Below are 18,824 nucleotides of genomic sequence, written 5' to 3' on the forward strand. Positions count from 1 at the left end.
ACACACTCTTCGGATGCTCGGCGTGGGCAGCGGACAGGATCGCGCTAGAAAGGATCATAGGAAGGTCTGCCACAGTAGACACTATGGTCCAATCTATGTTATTGAACCGAAGCTGCTACGAGGCATGGACGAACTTCGTGTCAGCCGTGATGCGGAAAAAAAAGAGCTGAAAGACAGTTCAAGACAGCGGCCCTAACGGGACAGAGTCTCTAAACTGGACGAGCCGAAGTGCAATATCGGAAGATAGTACCGGCCGTCCAGGAGAGGGCTGGGGAGAGGTTTTAGCCGGTAGGTCGCTGCTTGCGGCGGAATCCGGCACAATCACTAGCAATCTGGACGCTGGTGAAGTCTTTAGAAGATTTCCTCTCCTCACAACAAAAAAAAAAAAAAAAAATATATATATATATATATATATATATATATATATATATATATATATATATATATATATATATATATATATATATATATATATATATATATATATATATATATATATATATATATATATATATATATATATATATATATATATATATATATATATATATATATATATATATATATATATAATACATACATATAAGACACGTATAAAATGTACTAGAAAATTGATGTAAAGTCTCACAAGGTTAAATTCTTTGCGCTCTCGAATTTCCTTAGTAATTTTTCGATACATGAATATTTTCACTTCAACCTTCTCTCAGACAAGAAAGAGCGTAGAAGGGATGAAAAGCTGGAAAATTGTATCAAAACAAATTCGCTTGTCGACACGTCAATTTCCCGCTGATATGACTGCTATTTCTGTTTAGTTCAGCATGTGTATAGTACAAAATGAAACACACACATAGGCGAAGCGCCGCTTTAATTTTGTCACCTATGACACTTTTAGCAAACATTATAACACTCATTAGTCCCCTAGTTTCATTCAATTTTGCCGGGACGGACCAATTTATTGTTTAATTTGAACGTTTCAAATTCAACAATTAGGGCCAAACTTGTAAATTCATATGGATTAAATTACTAATGGATGTATTTGTGTATAGCGGCGATACAGTAGAAAATTTGTAATTGGAAAACCATACTGAAACACAAATAAAGTCGCTAATATCAATAGTGGTATTATGCTACACATGAACTTTTTTGATGTAATTTATTCATCAAATACAGTTCCATCGATATATATTGAAAAATAACTGTATAATATTTATATATGTGTATAGCTTTCATAATGGTATATGAATCTTTAAGTTAAACCAGCAAAAAATAATATATATGTTTAGTTTAAGTACACACTGTTAGTTTCAAATCAAATGCAAGTAATTTATATATACACGTATGTGGCATTAAAGCTTATCTTGTGAATCACATGATAAGCTTTTATGCCATAAAACGTATATAAACTTTGCCACTGACAGTAATTCAGAATAGAAATCTAGCTTACACCTGGACTCCCAGCTTAAATTTAATATACACATTTTAGAATTTCGCTCTAAGGGCCTATCTAACATTGCGGCTCTTAGACCGACATTTAAGAGAAAGAGCGCGATTACCACAAAAAATAAATTCAGAAATAATATTTTTCTAAACTGCAAGTAATTGAAAATAAAGCTATAAAAACAATAGACAGTACACTTTTTATACTAATATTAAGAAAACTTCATAAAAGCCTTAAAATTTCAATAATTATAGAATATTGTAATTTTTATACCAATGTATCGAAGATTAAAACTAAAACGAACCATTAATTTAAATATAAGCACAAAATTCTAAATCACAATTAATTCTTGAAAGTTCTTGAATTATTAGCACTTAATTAACTATTTATATTTTATCTTTTTTTCTTTTTCTACCACTCAAATTATACAAGATGTTTTTTCCTTAAATTTTTATCATTAACGTTTATTTTATATTCTCATTTTATTTTACCTAATACCAAAATTGTAAATATAAAAATGGTTATAAACCTGTAACATGTATTGTATGCTACAGGTTTATACCCATTACAAAAAAATAACACTGTACCCAAATAAATATTTATTATATTAAGACAACTATTTTACATTTAAAGTAGACTATATATTAAAATAGATTAAACAAATGTTAGTATAAAGTCTGGATGAATGTTGTTACAAAAATCTAGTTATCGCATCTTACTTACATTTTTTTTAATCACGATTTCGGCTATTTGGACAGTCAGATTATTTTTCGATTTTAATGATAATTTTAGATTTCAGCACCACACTACTAAATTTTAAGCAATAAACACAAATATGAAAAACAGCCGCTATTTAAGTCAAAGTATTAGCAAAATTATAACGTTGCTTTACTTAGAGTTTTATTTAAAACGATTACTTATTTATTTGCTAATATTTTTAAAATGAACCCTTTTTAATTAAAATTATAAAATAATTGAACTGTTTCCTTTAGTTAAAATATGCTGACAATATGAATTATATTCAAAGAAGTATTATGAATTATCAGTCATGAAAAATATTTATTCTGTCGTTTTGATAACTTTTCCATTGGACAAAGTTTCCGAAGTCTGAATTTAATAAGATTAACTTAAATTATTATGAGAATAAATTAAATATTTTGATTATATTGTAGAGTATATCATTTTATTCTCCATATAAAATTAATCTGGTGCTTTTCAATGGACTCGGTTATAAAAGAAGATCAAACGGTCCGATAATTTAATTATTTTCGTAGACGTTTATTGTTGTGGCTGCTGTAATAATTTTATCAAATTAAATATAAGTATATTGTATAATTAACCAAAAAATATCATCAAATGAAAGAGTAAAATTATTGATTAATTTATAAACGCAATGTACACGAAATATTTTTAGTATATTTATAGAATACATTAGATGCGTTTTTTGTTTATTCATTAATTAATTGAAAATTTATATTTTCAATGTGTACTACTATATGCGTAAGGTATATTATCAGAGTTGTACAACACGTTGTTTGTTATAAAACAACATTACCGAGCGTGTGTTATATTGAGAGTTGTTTCTACGCCTTGTTAAACATTGTGTACAAGCGCCGTACGGCTGCGCTCAGTTGACTTTAAAACGAAGAAAACAAATTGAATTTTCCAATCCAAGATTTCCTGTTTACCCATCTAAGAGAAAAAGTTTACCGTGCACCGGTAAAGTGCGGTTAATCCTCAGCCCACTAGAATTGCTTCCAGAAACTTCGACGTTTGTTAAACTCGCTGAAACTTGCATGCTCAATTGAAAATTACTTTTCACATTAAAAAAACTTGGAAAAAACATCTACAGTAATGAAGTAACTTTGGCATTCTATAAATGTGTTGGTAATTGACCTTTAAATTATTAAAAAATGCTAAAACACGGAGACAACGCCTGCTTAGTTGGTAATTTCTCTGGAAAACTATATAATAAATATAAAAAAAAAAATTTTTTCATTACTAGAAAAAAAGTTTTCTCGAGAATTCACATAAAATTATTTTTGTTTGAAAAAATAATTTATACAAATCGGAACCGTTTCTCCTAAAGCGTGAACACATTTCGTGTGTGTGTCCAAGAAAAGATGCAATTGGTTCGCGCACATCCTCATCTATGATTAACCTGCGCTGTCTCGCAGCAGCATTATAATGTGACACTTGATCACAGAAAATGAGAGACGCCACGAAGTCACACAAGCCAAGAGACAAGCAGTGAATTATCCAGAGAGATCAAGAGTAGGAAAGTCAAAGGATCTCCTGTAACTCTGAGAGGCCATGTATGAGCAAACATCGCGTATTAAATCTACTTCGACTTCGATCGAAATGACTCGTAGATGACCAAAAAAAGCAGCTGCTTTTCAGTTCACGCAAACAAGTTCCAGCTGCAAAGCCATAAAAATCAAAGGGTCCAACCAAATTTTCTAAACGAAACTTATGAAATGTTAATATTAAAACATCACTAAGCAACTTAATCGTCGAATTCTTTTGCAAATGTCTCGATTTACTTTAACTAAAGCTTTCAATTCGTCGTTTTCAACAAAAGAAGTCTTTGACCCTTTTCGTTTGGGATTCACATATTCTATGCCTAACTTTTCAGATACTAACTTCTCTATATACACAAAGAAAAATATTCCTCTTCTTCGCTTATATATCAATAAACATTTAATAAATAATATCTTATTATTTTTATACGGAAATATGATAGGATTAAAAGAGATATTTAGCGAACAAAGTTGTTTACATAATCGGCAAGATTGAATAAAGTTATCAAAGAGTCTTAAGACGGTTTCAGATCTGATTATGCGCAGTCACGTTTTTTGCGCAATGGAAAGGAAAAACGCAAAAAATGAATACACAGTAAACAAGCTGGGAATAAAAGATCAAAACTTACTTTAAAATTGGGATAAACTTCGGTGGTTGTTATACGTATAACAACCTCATGGGCACGAGTTAGCTGTCTTGGTTAACTGTGTGTATGTATTTCCATTACACGTTTTACTTTTAAACCTAAAACTTGGAAACGTCTAAATTGGCAGTAACTCCGAGAACGACTTGAAAGTTTATCAAACTTAGAACAGACAATAGACGAAGGGTATAAGATTTTGACTGATAATCGTTTCAAAGCGACACCTAAGATTTAAATGACTTGGATATATCAGACATTACAGATTTACATGACTTTGAGTCAAATGTAAAAAGACCAAGATTGCTAATTTTTTTGTTGATAAGTCTTTTTGAGAAACGTATACACATTAATAGTATATATGCCTATTTACAATACATTACTGCAGATATCTTATATATATATATATACACGTTTGTTATAATAATATAGAGATTTTTGTTATTATAGTCATAATTAAATTTAAAAACTAGTACATACTCAATATTGAATTATTATTTTAATAAGCTATACAAGTATTTGTGCCATTTAAATTATGTAATAATTTCTATGTTAAATTAATGTTATGTCAATAGTTTAACTTGATTTTGACGCATATTAATTACCAGCGTCAAAGCAGAGCATGTGGCTGGATATCTGAAATTCGATAACGTATAATCATGATAATACATATTAAATTGAATATAAGTATAAATATATTATTTATTTATTTATTATTTATATGTACTTTTATAATATGCAGTAATATTTCGCTAATTTAAATAAATATTTTAACTACTAAAATGATCCATATTATGTAATATGTTCAAGATTATGTTTATGTTTTAAAATAACTTTAGCTAATTAATAAATATAACAATTTAATATTGCTTAATTAAAAACAAAAATATGACATTGCCACATTTTGGTTATGTAATTATCCAAAAAATAGATGCATTCAATTAAAAAAATCCAGTTGTCTGATAAAATATCAATGTATACTATTTTATTCAGGACTCGACGCGACAGAATATTTACCAAGAATTCTGCAGATTGTCGCAGATGTTATAAAATGGCCCTAGCTACCATAACAAAATTATATAATATTAATGCGAAATATTAATATGACACTTAAATTAAACTGAGACATAACTACTGAAGAAAATAAACGTTGGAATACATTTTTATGGCCCTAACAAAAAATACCACGATTACTTTTCGGTCCTCTTTACGTATACAATAATAAACATGAGCTACGTTCGATAGGCGGACGTAACGCGAGGGCTCGTAAATTTATTATTGTTATATACACTCCCTTTATATGCTTGCATATAATGTCGAAAAAGGAAAAGTGTAGCTTTGTGCGAACGTATGAAAAATTTTTCAGCGGCAAAAAAGCTACAGTATGCCTTATCGCATTACGGCCGGGTGGGAGAGGTAGTAATTTTCTTACAAAGCATTTTCTCTGAAGTGGGTTTCTGCAAGAAGGCAAAGAAGAGGAAGAGGTTTTAGCTTAAGAAAAAAACAACTTGGCTCGAAAAACGAATTTGCATTTTCCGCGCGCGAGTCTCCGAGGGAAACCCTTCGGACGAACCGAGGGAAAATTCGCGCTCAATTATTTATTAATAAATATGGCCGCGGCGGACGTAATAAGGCAAACAAGGCGTTTAATTGCGATTACTAATTTAATTATTGCGAATTTGAATTTGCATTTTGTTCTTGTTATGTTTACCTTTTGCTACTCGAGAGTTCGCCGCCTCTTGTTTGCTTTGTCCCTTATTGCCGAAATAATTTACATTTAAATGCGGTTTTTATTTATTTTCAATTTCTAATAAGTATTTAATTTAGTTTAATTAATTATTTATTGGGATAGGTATAAGATGTGAAAATAGTTACTGCTACTAAGTGTTCTTAATTTCAGTTAATGAAATTAAGAACTATAAAAATAGTATTGTTAATTTAAAGAATAAATAAATGGCGTTTATCAATAAAACATATCAATAGTAAATGTATTAAATTAATGGTTGTTCAAAGGTATTATAAGTAAAAAGTGTTTTTTTTTTATATAAATTAATAGTAAGCGTTTTATTAAAAAAATCACACATCTAAATATATTGTCTCATTATTTTTAAATATTCTAAAACTTTTGCAAATATTGGAACATCTGCTATGAATTAAAAGATTAAAACTACTTTTTTATAATTAACATATAAATAGAAACTGAGATTGTTTTTAAATAGTAACATATATTGTTTAGTAACAAACTATTCGAATTAAAAGATGTGTTCTTTGATATGGATTTAGTAACATATTTTTTAAACTATTTCTTGAATGTTTGAACATTTTTTTCAAAATATAACTAATGTGAGTTTTAGTTTATTTTATAAAAATTGGAAAAAAGTTGTAAGTGAATTATCACATAAACTAATTAGTACATCACAAACTTACTCTCCCTATAATATATGTTTATTCTTAATAATATATAGCAATTTATTTTACACTCAAGGCGGCTCAAATAATATATTTATTAATCAAATATTAAATTAATCACACTAACAGTCCCTTAGTTTAACAAAAAATACACTGCTAATTATATTTTATTCGTTTAAGGGTTTTTAACTACCTGCAGAATTTGTTGATAATTTAGAGGTATTTCTAACAAACATTTAGAACTAATAAAAAATTCGGTATGCTCACAGTATATTCACAACACTGGAAGAGATATATTGTTACCAAGCAATTGAGTTAATTATTTAATATATTAAACAGACCACTTAATAGCACATCAGCCCCAAAACGCTAATCATCCATAAGTACTGCCAAAAAAATTACTCTTTGTTTGGAAAGGACGCGCGCTAGACAATGCATTCTACCCTGCGTGTTGTTCTTCTAGTTTTAAGTGCAAAATCGATAAAGGTTCTGGACATATTTTGGTATAAAACGATGCAATTGGCTCTCGATGTTTTAAACCAGCATCATAAAAAATAAAAATAGAAAATGAGTCACAGTAGCCAGCCAGAAGACTGCATCGACACAAAAGATATCAGCGGATCGTTCAGAGAGCATCGCGAGAACATGACCAGTTGCTTCACCGACACCATAGCCGACAATAATACAACTTGACACGCCAGCGAAGACTGTGACCAGCTTTTCTATTTGACTGCAAAGTCATAAACCTTCGGCTTAAAACCTCAAAAATTGTATATGTTCTGGTTTTAAAAGTAAAATAGGCAGGCAAAGCAGAGTGGAATATTATTATTTTAGTTTATGTTGTTACATATTCATACGTAAATATTAACATTTATTTTACTATATATTTTAAACACAAATAAAAAAATCGTACACGCACTAAAACAAAGACGTCTGTGGATTGTACCATCCGCAATTGTCTTATGTTTTTATTACGTCACTTTGTATGCAAATGAGTGAAGGCATAAAAGCGAAACGCAGCATCCTTTTAAGTCTGAAAAAGAGATCCAGTCGCAATGAATATGTTTTCGTAACATTGTTAGCAGACGTTTATAGCGCATAACACTAAACCATATGACATAAGAATAAAATATATAATAAAGCAAGATTCTATGTTAGCACAATAAAAAATTTATAATTAATAAAATTTAAACAATTAGTCGTTAATTAGTATTTATTTGCCATAACATTTATCTTGTTTTAAATCAAATATCACTGGCTCAACGTTGCACACTGTTCTAGTTAATGTCAGAAACGAAGAGCTAGTCCAATTCATAACATAGTATGTATTTTTTGGTGTGTAACCATTGCGATGCATTTGCGTAACCTGTTAGGTCACGATCGCCATAATTTAATTTAAATAAATAAAATACATATAGTATGTGTTTCTACAGTTACTTATTCAACTATCAGATTGCTCTAGCTGATTATTTTTAATAGATCGGTCAAATCAGTTTGATTTCAACAACACAATGCGGAAACTGCATGAAAATATGTACGAAAACTTAATTGACGCAAGTAAAATATCTACATTCCCTTAAACAAAAACTTAATGAATTTTTTTTAATTAAGATTATTTTTAAATAATAGGATTTTATATTACCCATTAATATTTGGAATGTCTCACATTTTTTATAACAACCACAATTATTCAAGCTTGCCTTAAAATATTGCCTACATCAGAGTTAAAATTCATTGAAGATATTTATGGCAATATCACAGGAATGTTACAGCATGACATTTTTTATTGATGGATCAGATGGTGAACATTTTATAATAAATTAAATGTTTTACTTACTTCCGGTGGTGGATGTCCGTGGCCCGTACAGTCGATTCTCGCTCCGGTCGTGTTCGAAAAGTCCATCCGATGTACCGGTTCGACCAGGAAGACAGGTCCTTGCAATTCTCCGGATATTGAAGCCACTGTTGAAAATTAATAAACGATTTTTTATTAAGGTGGGTGGCAGGTGATTCTAAATGAACATTTGACGTGAAATCCGACGCGAGGATTCGGCACGAGAAAAGGGTACAAAGGGTACTGGATCTTTGCTATACTGGATACCTACAATACCTTTAGTCATTTTGACTGGATACAAAATACCCTTGCCGATAGATTATATTAAAGATGTTGGGATCTTATATTGATCTATCTCAAATAAAGTTCACCTGTGTCTCAATTATTGTGATGTATTTCAATTGCAGAAGAAAGCGATTTTTGTGCTAGTTTGACTACATTTTTATAACAAAAAAACTATATGCAACATCTAGAATACATACAATGAATCCTCGATTTACGAGCATATTCGTTGTGGACACGTGCTCGTATATCAAAGAAAGCTTTCCCATAATAAAAATTGGAAGTTGATCTGTTACAAAAAGCAAAAATATTCATATAAATATGATCAATACATAAAACATATATTTTTTACTATTTAAATTTATCCTCATATATTCATTCTATTTTTTATCTTAAAATACATTATTTTACCAGTTAAATAAAATTTTAATGGGATTAACTTTTTCTAGATGAATTACTAAACTAGTCGTGTTTGACCCTTTGAAAGAGATTTTTTTTGAACAGTGGCATTGGACTCTTTTTGTATGATTTTTTTTGTAACGTCGTTTTGTATACTTCAGATTGATTTCTTTCCAATTTGCGCTATAGTAACGAGCAAATAAAAATAAAATGCAATTAATACGAGATATGTATGTAAAGATAATAATAATAATTAAAAAATGTTGATATCCAAATCTACAGTTCGCAATTATACGCCACTTTTCAGAGACCGATCGAGACAAGAAAAACCAAATTTCTTGAAGTCTAATTAATATTTTAAATATTATCCTTGAAGTAAACTTGTTCCAAAAATTTTTAGGTATGAAATAGTCTCAGCTGCATCGTTATTGTTTTTCATTATTTTCATTATTTTCTACGGGCCCTCAACCATAAAAATATTATTTTCAAAAAATATATTTCCGGGACTTAAAACAGCAAAAAAATTAGGAATTTTTGGGGAAAAACTTCCGGGATGTTTCGATGCAGAATTCCTAGTTACAACGTATAAATCAAGACATCTACCGACAACACATCAGAAACATTAGAATGGTGCAACGCTGACTAAATAGATGGAGAAGACCGAGAAAGCAACCGCTTCTCTCTTAACGTGAACCCTGGTTCAGGTACTACGTCCAAAGTCCAAAGTTTAACGCATCGGAAACGAATATATTCTTTAGACGCAGACAATACTTCTACAAATTATTACACAAATAATTATATAACTACACACCAAAAACTCTTGAATTTTACAATTGCTTGTTTGCTTATAAAATAAATAAATTTACTATTTAAATATGAAATAATATTATCAAATATTGTTGGATAAAGGTTTTTCAAATATAAATTTTATCATAAAAGAAGGAAAATCTTGTAGCTTTCACACAATGTGAATCATCGATAAATGTTTATTGTTATGTGTTACAACATTGTGCCTACCTGACGTATTTCACGAGAAGATCTTCCTGAAAGACTCGAGGCTTCCTATCCATCCTGTACGTATATGTATGTGTATGTTATCACAATGGCCGCGTGAAATCTTACATTATGTTGCGCTTACAAAAATATTTCACACGAATTTCCCTTTTGTATGCCAGCGGAACACCTACATGCGAAAGCTCTCGGAGGCTTCGGCGCTAAAGTAAAAGACACGAGACAACAATGGACGCTCATCCGAACCCTATCTATGTTTTTTTTTGTTCATCCGCCGGTCGATGGAAATTTTATTTTTATTGGGTGCTCTGACGACAACCTCCCACGCGATATAAATCCTTCAATATTAATGTATATATAAATATACACACATATAAGCCTGTATACTTTTTCATTTTATAGTTAAGATTATATTTTAATGCACATAAAATTCTCAAACTTATGAGTAAAATAAACATTAAAAAGTAATTAATATATTTAATAATGCTATTAACTATCTTTTAAATATGTATGAGATTAATTAATTAAAATTAAAAAATCCTATAAAAATTTGAGAACTATAACATAAATATTAAACTTATTTAAGTCGTATCGTTCATCTTGGAGGTTCTTGAACAATAATTGAAATTCTTCACTAACAGTATAAAACTAGATATCTCGTAATTTACTTCCAAAGCGTTGAAAGTTATTTAGAACACGACCATAATTATTAGACCACAGTTGCCACATATCTGTTAAGACATTCCTTTACGGGATTTTAAAGCATGAAATGTATCATTGATATTCAAAGTTCTAGAGAAAAACACTAGTTTAGCTATTTATTTTGCGAAAAAATATCGCTGCTAAAATTATCGTCATATTCAATAAGGTTATGCGGTAAAATATTATTATGATAAAGAATGCCATCCGTTTTCACCAATAAATTCATACAAATACATTCATTAATAAGCCTGATTAAAAATGTCATAAAGAACCAGAAATGTGTTAATCTATGTATTTCTAAAGTAAAACTCAGCGCTTATCAGACGCTAATTAAAACAAGATTTTTATGTCATTATTATTATTTTTCTAAAAACTAAATGTTTTAGGAATATTTTATCGACTTTGAATCTTTGCTTTGCGTATTTTACTAGTATATTAAAAATCAATTACCCATAAAATAATATTTGGTATTATATCGCTCGAGTATATATACAAAGGCAATAATTCATAAATGATGCGTGTAATCAAAATAATTTTACGGCAAAAGTTTTACACGCAAAAACTGAGCATTATCAAGTAAGGCATACTTGCGGTACGAAAAACTTTCCAAAACATCTGTCGTGCCAAGGGAAATGTATTACGAGCGAAATTATTCTGGCGAGAATGAATTTTTTCATGATTTATGGCAATATAATTACAACCGGCAATTAAAGGGTGGTCAGAAAATTTAAACTCGAACATTTTCCGGTTTAAACTTTTTTATTAATATTTTTCATACATACATTAAAACCAGTAGGAATTTCCATTTCGTGTAATAAAAATTTTATTTCTGAACAAAAAAGCGATAGAATTACACAATACGAATATTCAACCGAGAAAAATGACTAACCGAGTCACGTAAAAATCTCTCTCGCTCGACATAATTAAATATTTTCCCCGTGCCTTAGGCGGGTTAACTCGGCGTCTCGAAGATCAAAGGTAAAAGGCTGGGCTTCAAAATAAAAGAATATTACCTATATATTTTCCGTGGGGCGGTGCTTATTGAAACCTTCATAAAAGGGTTGTTTTAAAAAAGTTTCCTTTTTGGTCGTGTGATAGAAACTGGGATGGAAAGTGGATCACGCGCGCGTTCTCATCCCCTTCTTGCTTAACATTCAAGCGTAAAAAGCTATACATTTTCGGGGTGAAAGCAACCTTCGTTGTGTTTAACCGTAGCCGACGAAATATATAGACGTTTCACTTTAGCCTCGGGGATAACTGACTGTCGGTTAGCGAGCCTCGCTCCTCGGCAACTCCTATAATATGATAATTGACTTTTAGAAATTCATTAAAGTCTGAAGTGGAAAGTGCGATTTGTTCTCGTTAACAATATATATGGAGATATGAACTTTCGTACGTTTAAATATGTATACCTATTGTACATACAAGACCATTTATAAGTCTAATCCTCTTTAATTATATAATTAAGATATGATTTTTTTATAAAAAAATTCCATCAAGATAAAAGCATTTGCTTTTTCTAACATATTTTTACTTATTTACTTTTATCAATCTCTCTTCAAATATAAATCGAAGATTTGATATAATAAATAAAACACGGAAGAAATGTAAATCTCGTATGTAAAGCAAGGTTAGATGAAACAAAATCTTTTGTTCAAAGAGGGTTTATGTTAACTCTTGTCTTGATCCGTTTTTTTCTTACTTTCGGTTCAATACAGAAATAGTGGGATTCAGCAGGAGATATACGCATACAGTATTTTTATGGGATTTGTAGATTCTCTTCTTCATAAAAATATACCCATAGACACGAGATGCGATAAAATTTTCTGCGTAAAATAATACATGTTGGGCTGAAAAATAAATATGCCCATTATTTTAATAAATGACTCGATTTCAACATCATTACGGTAATGTACTGCCATGTTAAAACTCTACACTCAAATCTAAAACGAACAGAAAATTTGAAATACCTTGGGTTTTTTATAGTATAAGTATAACAGTAGTAGTAGCAGTGGGAAGAAATCGGAAGATATAATAAAGTGTTTTTCAGCAAAAAATATAGTATATCGAAATCCATTCAGCGAAAAGAATTGATTATTTACGACAAATCTGATAATTTTAACTGTATACAGCCAATTATAGAATACCAATAAACAATTAAAGAACAGCAAGTTAAACATACTTTTTCTCAGTAATAGACATTCGAACATCTTTTAAATTTAAAATTGACTAAGATTTCAGAAACCACCATATTTTCATACACATAATACGAGTATATTGCGGATAAGTTCCGAACACTCGCAAAAATCACCAAAATCAGAATGGAATCATATTATTTTTTTTTCGTTTTATGAAAGCGTAGAAACATACATAAAAGATTGTCATGTTATTTTGCTAAAACTTCGCAATTTAAATCATGAGTTAAAAAATAAGTAATCGAAGTGAATAGTATCATCGACAACCAAAAACTATGGACTGCAGGAAATTTAATGGTTTTGAGTTTTCAAATGAAACGTAAATGAAAAATATTGTAATTTATAATAATCTAGTTTGAATCAAGAAATTATTCAATAGTTAAAAATACGAAGATTAAGGACAAAGCCCCAATTTCATGTTTTTATAAAACCCTTGGGGATATTTTTTTTAATTAAAAGTGTTAAAGGGAACTTTTTTCTGATAAGTTACATAAATTAATATCTAAACTGTTGAAGTTAAAATGAAAACAAAACAATGAAGGATTTTCAGAACGTAAATATGTAAGATCCAGAAAATATTAATCTATAATATTTTATTTTCTAAAAAATTTTAAAATGTTGATTGTTTCTTGCTAAAGCAGAAAATAATGGGATCAATACTTTGTACATATATCTACATTAATTTGAAAATTCGTGAAAAGATATGTTTGACGAAATATGGATACTTGTGAGCAATAAATGTTTTAAGAATCCTAGATGAATAATTTTAAAAATATATACACATATATGTATTCATTTTAAAGGCATGAAAACTACAAATAACTATTCAACACTGAAATAGTAATCTTGAATACGACAATAGCATTTTCGTTATAAATTAATGAACAACACACGAAATTTATATGGCTTTTAACAACAAAAGTAAAAGCTGCCATACAAAATGGTAGAAAAAATGGTATAGAATAGGTGCAGGACACCTAAAATTGCACAATAACCACACTCTTTCAGAAAATAATTATATTTACCCATTGCTACAACCATAAAAAAACTCTCCAGAAGTAAAGACACGCGCCTGAGACAATACGTTCGACTTCGTATCAAATGTATTTTTTTTAACCCATTGCCCTCTTAGAGCTGCTCTCTCCAATGGGCGTCAACGAATAAGAATGTGTTTCCATAGACATCACGAATGGTTTTTAATTATACTAGTCAATGAATTATCAAAATATACTCAAACATTCGATATGAAAGAGGTGCACTTAATCACATGAAGAGTCACAGGCATATCCAGAGATCAACTACCAGCACTACGATCGACTATGCAACTCAACATACCAATGAAGACGCTCAGATATTCAAGATCTAGCATTTCAACTACACAGCATGACATCTATCTGCATTTTTCAATACATTTGGCAAATTGTATATGTATTCATTAAATAAACTATTACTAGATTTTCCGGCATCTATCTAGCTGCAAAGTTACACCCATGGTCCCCAGAATCCCGTTAGTATTTAAAAAAAGTAATATTCAATAAATAATTAAATTTATATTTATTTATCTATTTTATGCGTCACAATATTGATACCCATGCGCATTTCAACCAATATTGCGGCTTATCGACCTTTTATTATCGTTCGTTTTTTTGGCCACCCCGTTATTAGTATTCACGCGTAGCATACATATACAGCGTAGCCCATATGAGCATTATATTTGCACATTATTTATTTCGAGGCGATAAAAAAATCGTCACAAATCAAATAATACGTGTACAGAGAAGAGGACCCCAGCATGCGGGTCCGCGGCGTATATGTTTTGGTCCCGTGGAGTTCGGTGAACCGAGAAAGTTACGATAATGGCGTATACGTAATAAAAAAAAGCGAATAATCAAGATGTGTAACGGGCGAACAGACACTTTTATGCACAAATTTAGAGCCTCCGCGAGCTTTTATGGGGAATCGATGAACTGTGACACCCAACGATTTTTAACGCGGTCTACGTGTTTTATTACCGTGTGTATGGCATGTGTCGTGGATGCATAATGAAAATTACTATCGTAAATGAGCTTTTATAGAGCTTAGTATTACTTAATGAGCAAATTTAACGGTAATGCTACAACATATGTTGGATATAGTAGGAAGTAAAACTATGTAATTGGCTTTCGATCACAACTTATAGAGCAATCAAACAGAACGTTGGTTGTTTTATTACAGTAAATCGTAATAGAATGGTCGAGCATTAGGACTTTGGAAGTATTCATTTCCTTGAAATGTTATGTCTGTATTTATAAATGTATAAGCATGGGTTCAAGTTTTATTTTAATAATAAAATTGCTAGTGTCTTTAACAAAATCGATAACATTTGACCATAAAAGCATTTTCATTAAAGTATCATGTCAATATTAGGGTATCGCCTTGAATAGTTTTTTAGTAACTATGCTAAAAGGCATTTAAGTATTTATTTACAAGCTTTCATAAAAGGATTTGTCTGCATTCAATTTCTATTTATATCGTATACTAGACTTGAATTATTGTAAAATTGCTACGTAAAATTTGCTGTAAAATAAATATTAATCGCAAGTTCATCATTGTTACATAAAGTGACTGTTATTGTGACTTATTTTTTGCCATGACAAAGAAAAAAATCAATTAGTTACTGAAGCTTATAATATTTTAAAACAAAAGCTAATTTCTAGTAATCATTGAGATTCAGATAAAATGTAAATAAATAGTTTTATAGCCCAGTTTGGCTAAATCTAAATTCCTCGGTTGCATAATTGCTACTGAAATTAATGGTAAACTTGTCCATTTATAAGCCATCATATAATCAATTTCAGGGGTTTTAAAACTAGATTACTCATCGATTATCATACTAATTGAATTGAATCAAATTAACATGCTTTAATTAGAATCAGCTTTTGATTCGAATAATTTTTCACACTGGCTTTTACATTAATTGACAAAAATATGACTTGTTTTGAAAACCTTTCGTTTGAGATAAATACATAATTATTAAAAATAATTCTGAAAAACTATTAATGACCAAATAATTATATATAATTGGAATGCCCTTTACAAAATATATGTATAGAATGTTATTATAATTAATCTATAATATAATATTGTAATATAAATTAGCAGCAATCAAATCAAATCATTTTTAAAATGACTCACAAACTTAGCAACATTATTTTATATATTACACAAAGCTATATTTTCACTGACGTTTTAATGTAATCATAACCGAATACACTTTTAACATTCAATATATATTTCTACTAGCGAAAATGTAATTTATCTGATAGGCGCTAGTCAAATTATATGCTCCTCTAAAATGTCTATGACACTCAATTTGACAGTTATGAAACGTCCATTTCCTATTCAAACCTACACCTAATTCAAAATAATTAGCCAAACCAAACTAATGATTTTTTTTAATTTTTTTTAAGATTTTCATAAATGTTCTTACAATTCCCTAGATCGCTTCGTTTTCCCCCTATTACGTAAATGTATTCATAGATTATATGCCTTAGCCTAAAGCTTTCAAATATTTATATGTCCTTTCTAAATCCCACTATTTTAAATGTATTTATGTAAACACATACGCCTTATGAAAATAAATCTATTTCACAAACATTATATTAAAATATATTGACCGGATTTAAACTGAAAGCTTTCAAGCAGATTGACTGATAGCTTTAAGTTGCGAAACACGCGGAGCCGTATAAAATGTTCCTTATTAAGTCCACTCCTTTTAGCATCGATCGATCGTCAATTCAAAACGCTACCCTGGAATCTACCAACAAAAATAAATACCGCAAATCTGATTGTGAAAATCTCGGTGTGTAAAATTCGAGTACTTCTTTTGTGTCGACAATTTGCCCCCTTGTGTTTTTTTTTACCTACTTTGGGAGCTTTTAATGCTTGAATAAATAAATGTTCGCCCTACATCGGGCAGACTGGTTTGGGGTGGAAAAAAATCATCTAAGGTTTCCTCAGAGAGTTCTATTAATTTTCTCCGTTTCGACGGATCATTTCGCGCTGGAACAATGGGTGAAATTCAGTCAGCCGCCGTTGTTCCCACGGTTCTTCCGAGATCACATCTCATTCCGGGCACAACAATAGAAGCCCGCCGTGGAAAACTTATTAAATTTCCTCAAATATTTGACAACAATCCAAAGTGATTATTCAACATTAAGCCTTAAATGTGTGGTGATTAATATCGCCAGGCCAAACTTTCGGCCGAGCGCTTTGGAAAGACGAAAGTTTGAAAAGAAAAAAGATCGAAATACTATATATTATAGGAAATAATATAAATTAACGTTATTCTAAAACTTCGATAATTTCATTATCATAACTGTGTATACTTTATGCGTGTTTATGCTCGAGTTATTGTTTATTGTTTGGTTATTATTTATATTGGGATAAAGTTCGGTGACTTCTATTTTGAATGATGTATAAATGTAACGAAATCATACTTCTAAATTAGAAAATGGAAATATTATACAATATTTATTATACAAGTCCTTTCTATACCTTTTTGTTTTTATGATATTTATACTGTTTATATTTAACTAAAGCTAAAGTTTACCTTTAACATACATAAAAGTCTATTGTGTTTTTTTTATAGTAGTGAATTTAATAAATAATGTTTGGACCGTCAAATTTTTGATATTATGTTTTTGCTAAAAATTATGCCATATGTATTAATTTTTAATTCGTTTTGGATCTGCCAATATTCAATGGTAAAATATAAATATGTTTAAGAATTTTATTCTAGCTTCTAAAACTGGATTTTGACGATTTTTTGAAGATATTATTTTATCAGAACGAATGATTTTAGATTTTTTCAATCATCAACCTCATGGTGAATCATAACACAATTTTTATTGTTTTATATTAAAATAAAATATGTATTTTATTGTAAAAAAATATCATAAAATTATAAGTATGAATTGAAATTTTATTTATTTAATCTCAGACAGAGAGTCAATATTTTAGGGTTAAAATTAAATTTAAAATTACCATTAATATTTATGAGAAACGACATAAATTATCTTAAGTAGAAATTAGTCAACTACACCTAGTGTGATTTGCCAATTTCTTTGTCCCTAAAAATGTCTAAAAGTTAAAAGTTACTATAAAATTAAAAAACATGATTTAGAATAAAATCAGATTATTAAAAAAAAATTTAATTTAATAAATTAAATTAAACCAAACAATTATATTTATATTATATACTCTAAATACTTAACAATCTTAATTTTCCCGCTTATCGAGCCATATTGTCTAAAAATATAAATTTTAGTAATTAGAAACTCCTTTCTACAAATATAATATGCTAATTGACTGCAAAGTGTATTACTAATCTCGCAAGATTTCAACGCAAATTTAAATAATTACAAATCAAATATTGACTTACGAAACCCAACGATGCCAATTAATTAAACATATGGTTCACACGTGAGTCTACATACATATATTTGATTTTAATTAAAATTTCATGGCATCACCAAAAATACATCCATAAGTCAGTAGGACGTGTCGGCCTTTTTCGGCATTGTACATTATCGATTCGGCTTCGTCTGGAAATAGCCGACGAGGAAATAGATC

General features: G+C 29.7%; 1 protein-coding gene across 1 annotated transcript in view; it reads right to left on the reverse strand.

Moving 5' to 3' along the window:
* Positions 1–18,824, reverse strand: part of Dscam4 (Down syndrome cell adhesion molecule 4) — a 234,479-nt gene that overhangs the window by 74,126 nt on the left and 141,529 nt on the right. The window contains exon 3 of the mRNA XM_088198032.1: positions 8,626–8,750. Within this exon, the coding sequence (XP_088054158.1) occupies positions 8,626–8,750 (125 nt within the window). The remainder of the gene's footprint in view (positions 1–8,625; positions 8,751–18,824) is intronic.

Source organism: Plectrocnemia conspersa, unplaced genomic scaffold, assembly GCF_051122295.1.
Source record: "Plectrocnemia conspersa isolate PC_06_02 unplaced genomic scaffold, ASM5112229v1 ptg000011l, whole genome shotgun sequence".
Classification (NCBI taxonomy): Eukaryota; Metazoa; Arthropoda; class Insecta; order Trichoptera; family Polycentropodidae; genus Plectrocnemia; species Plectrocnemia conspersa.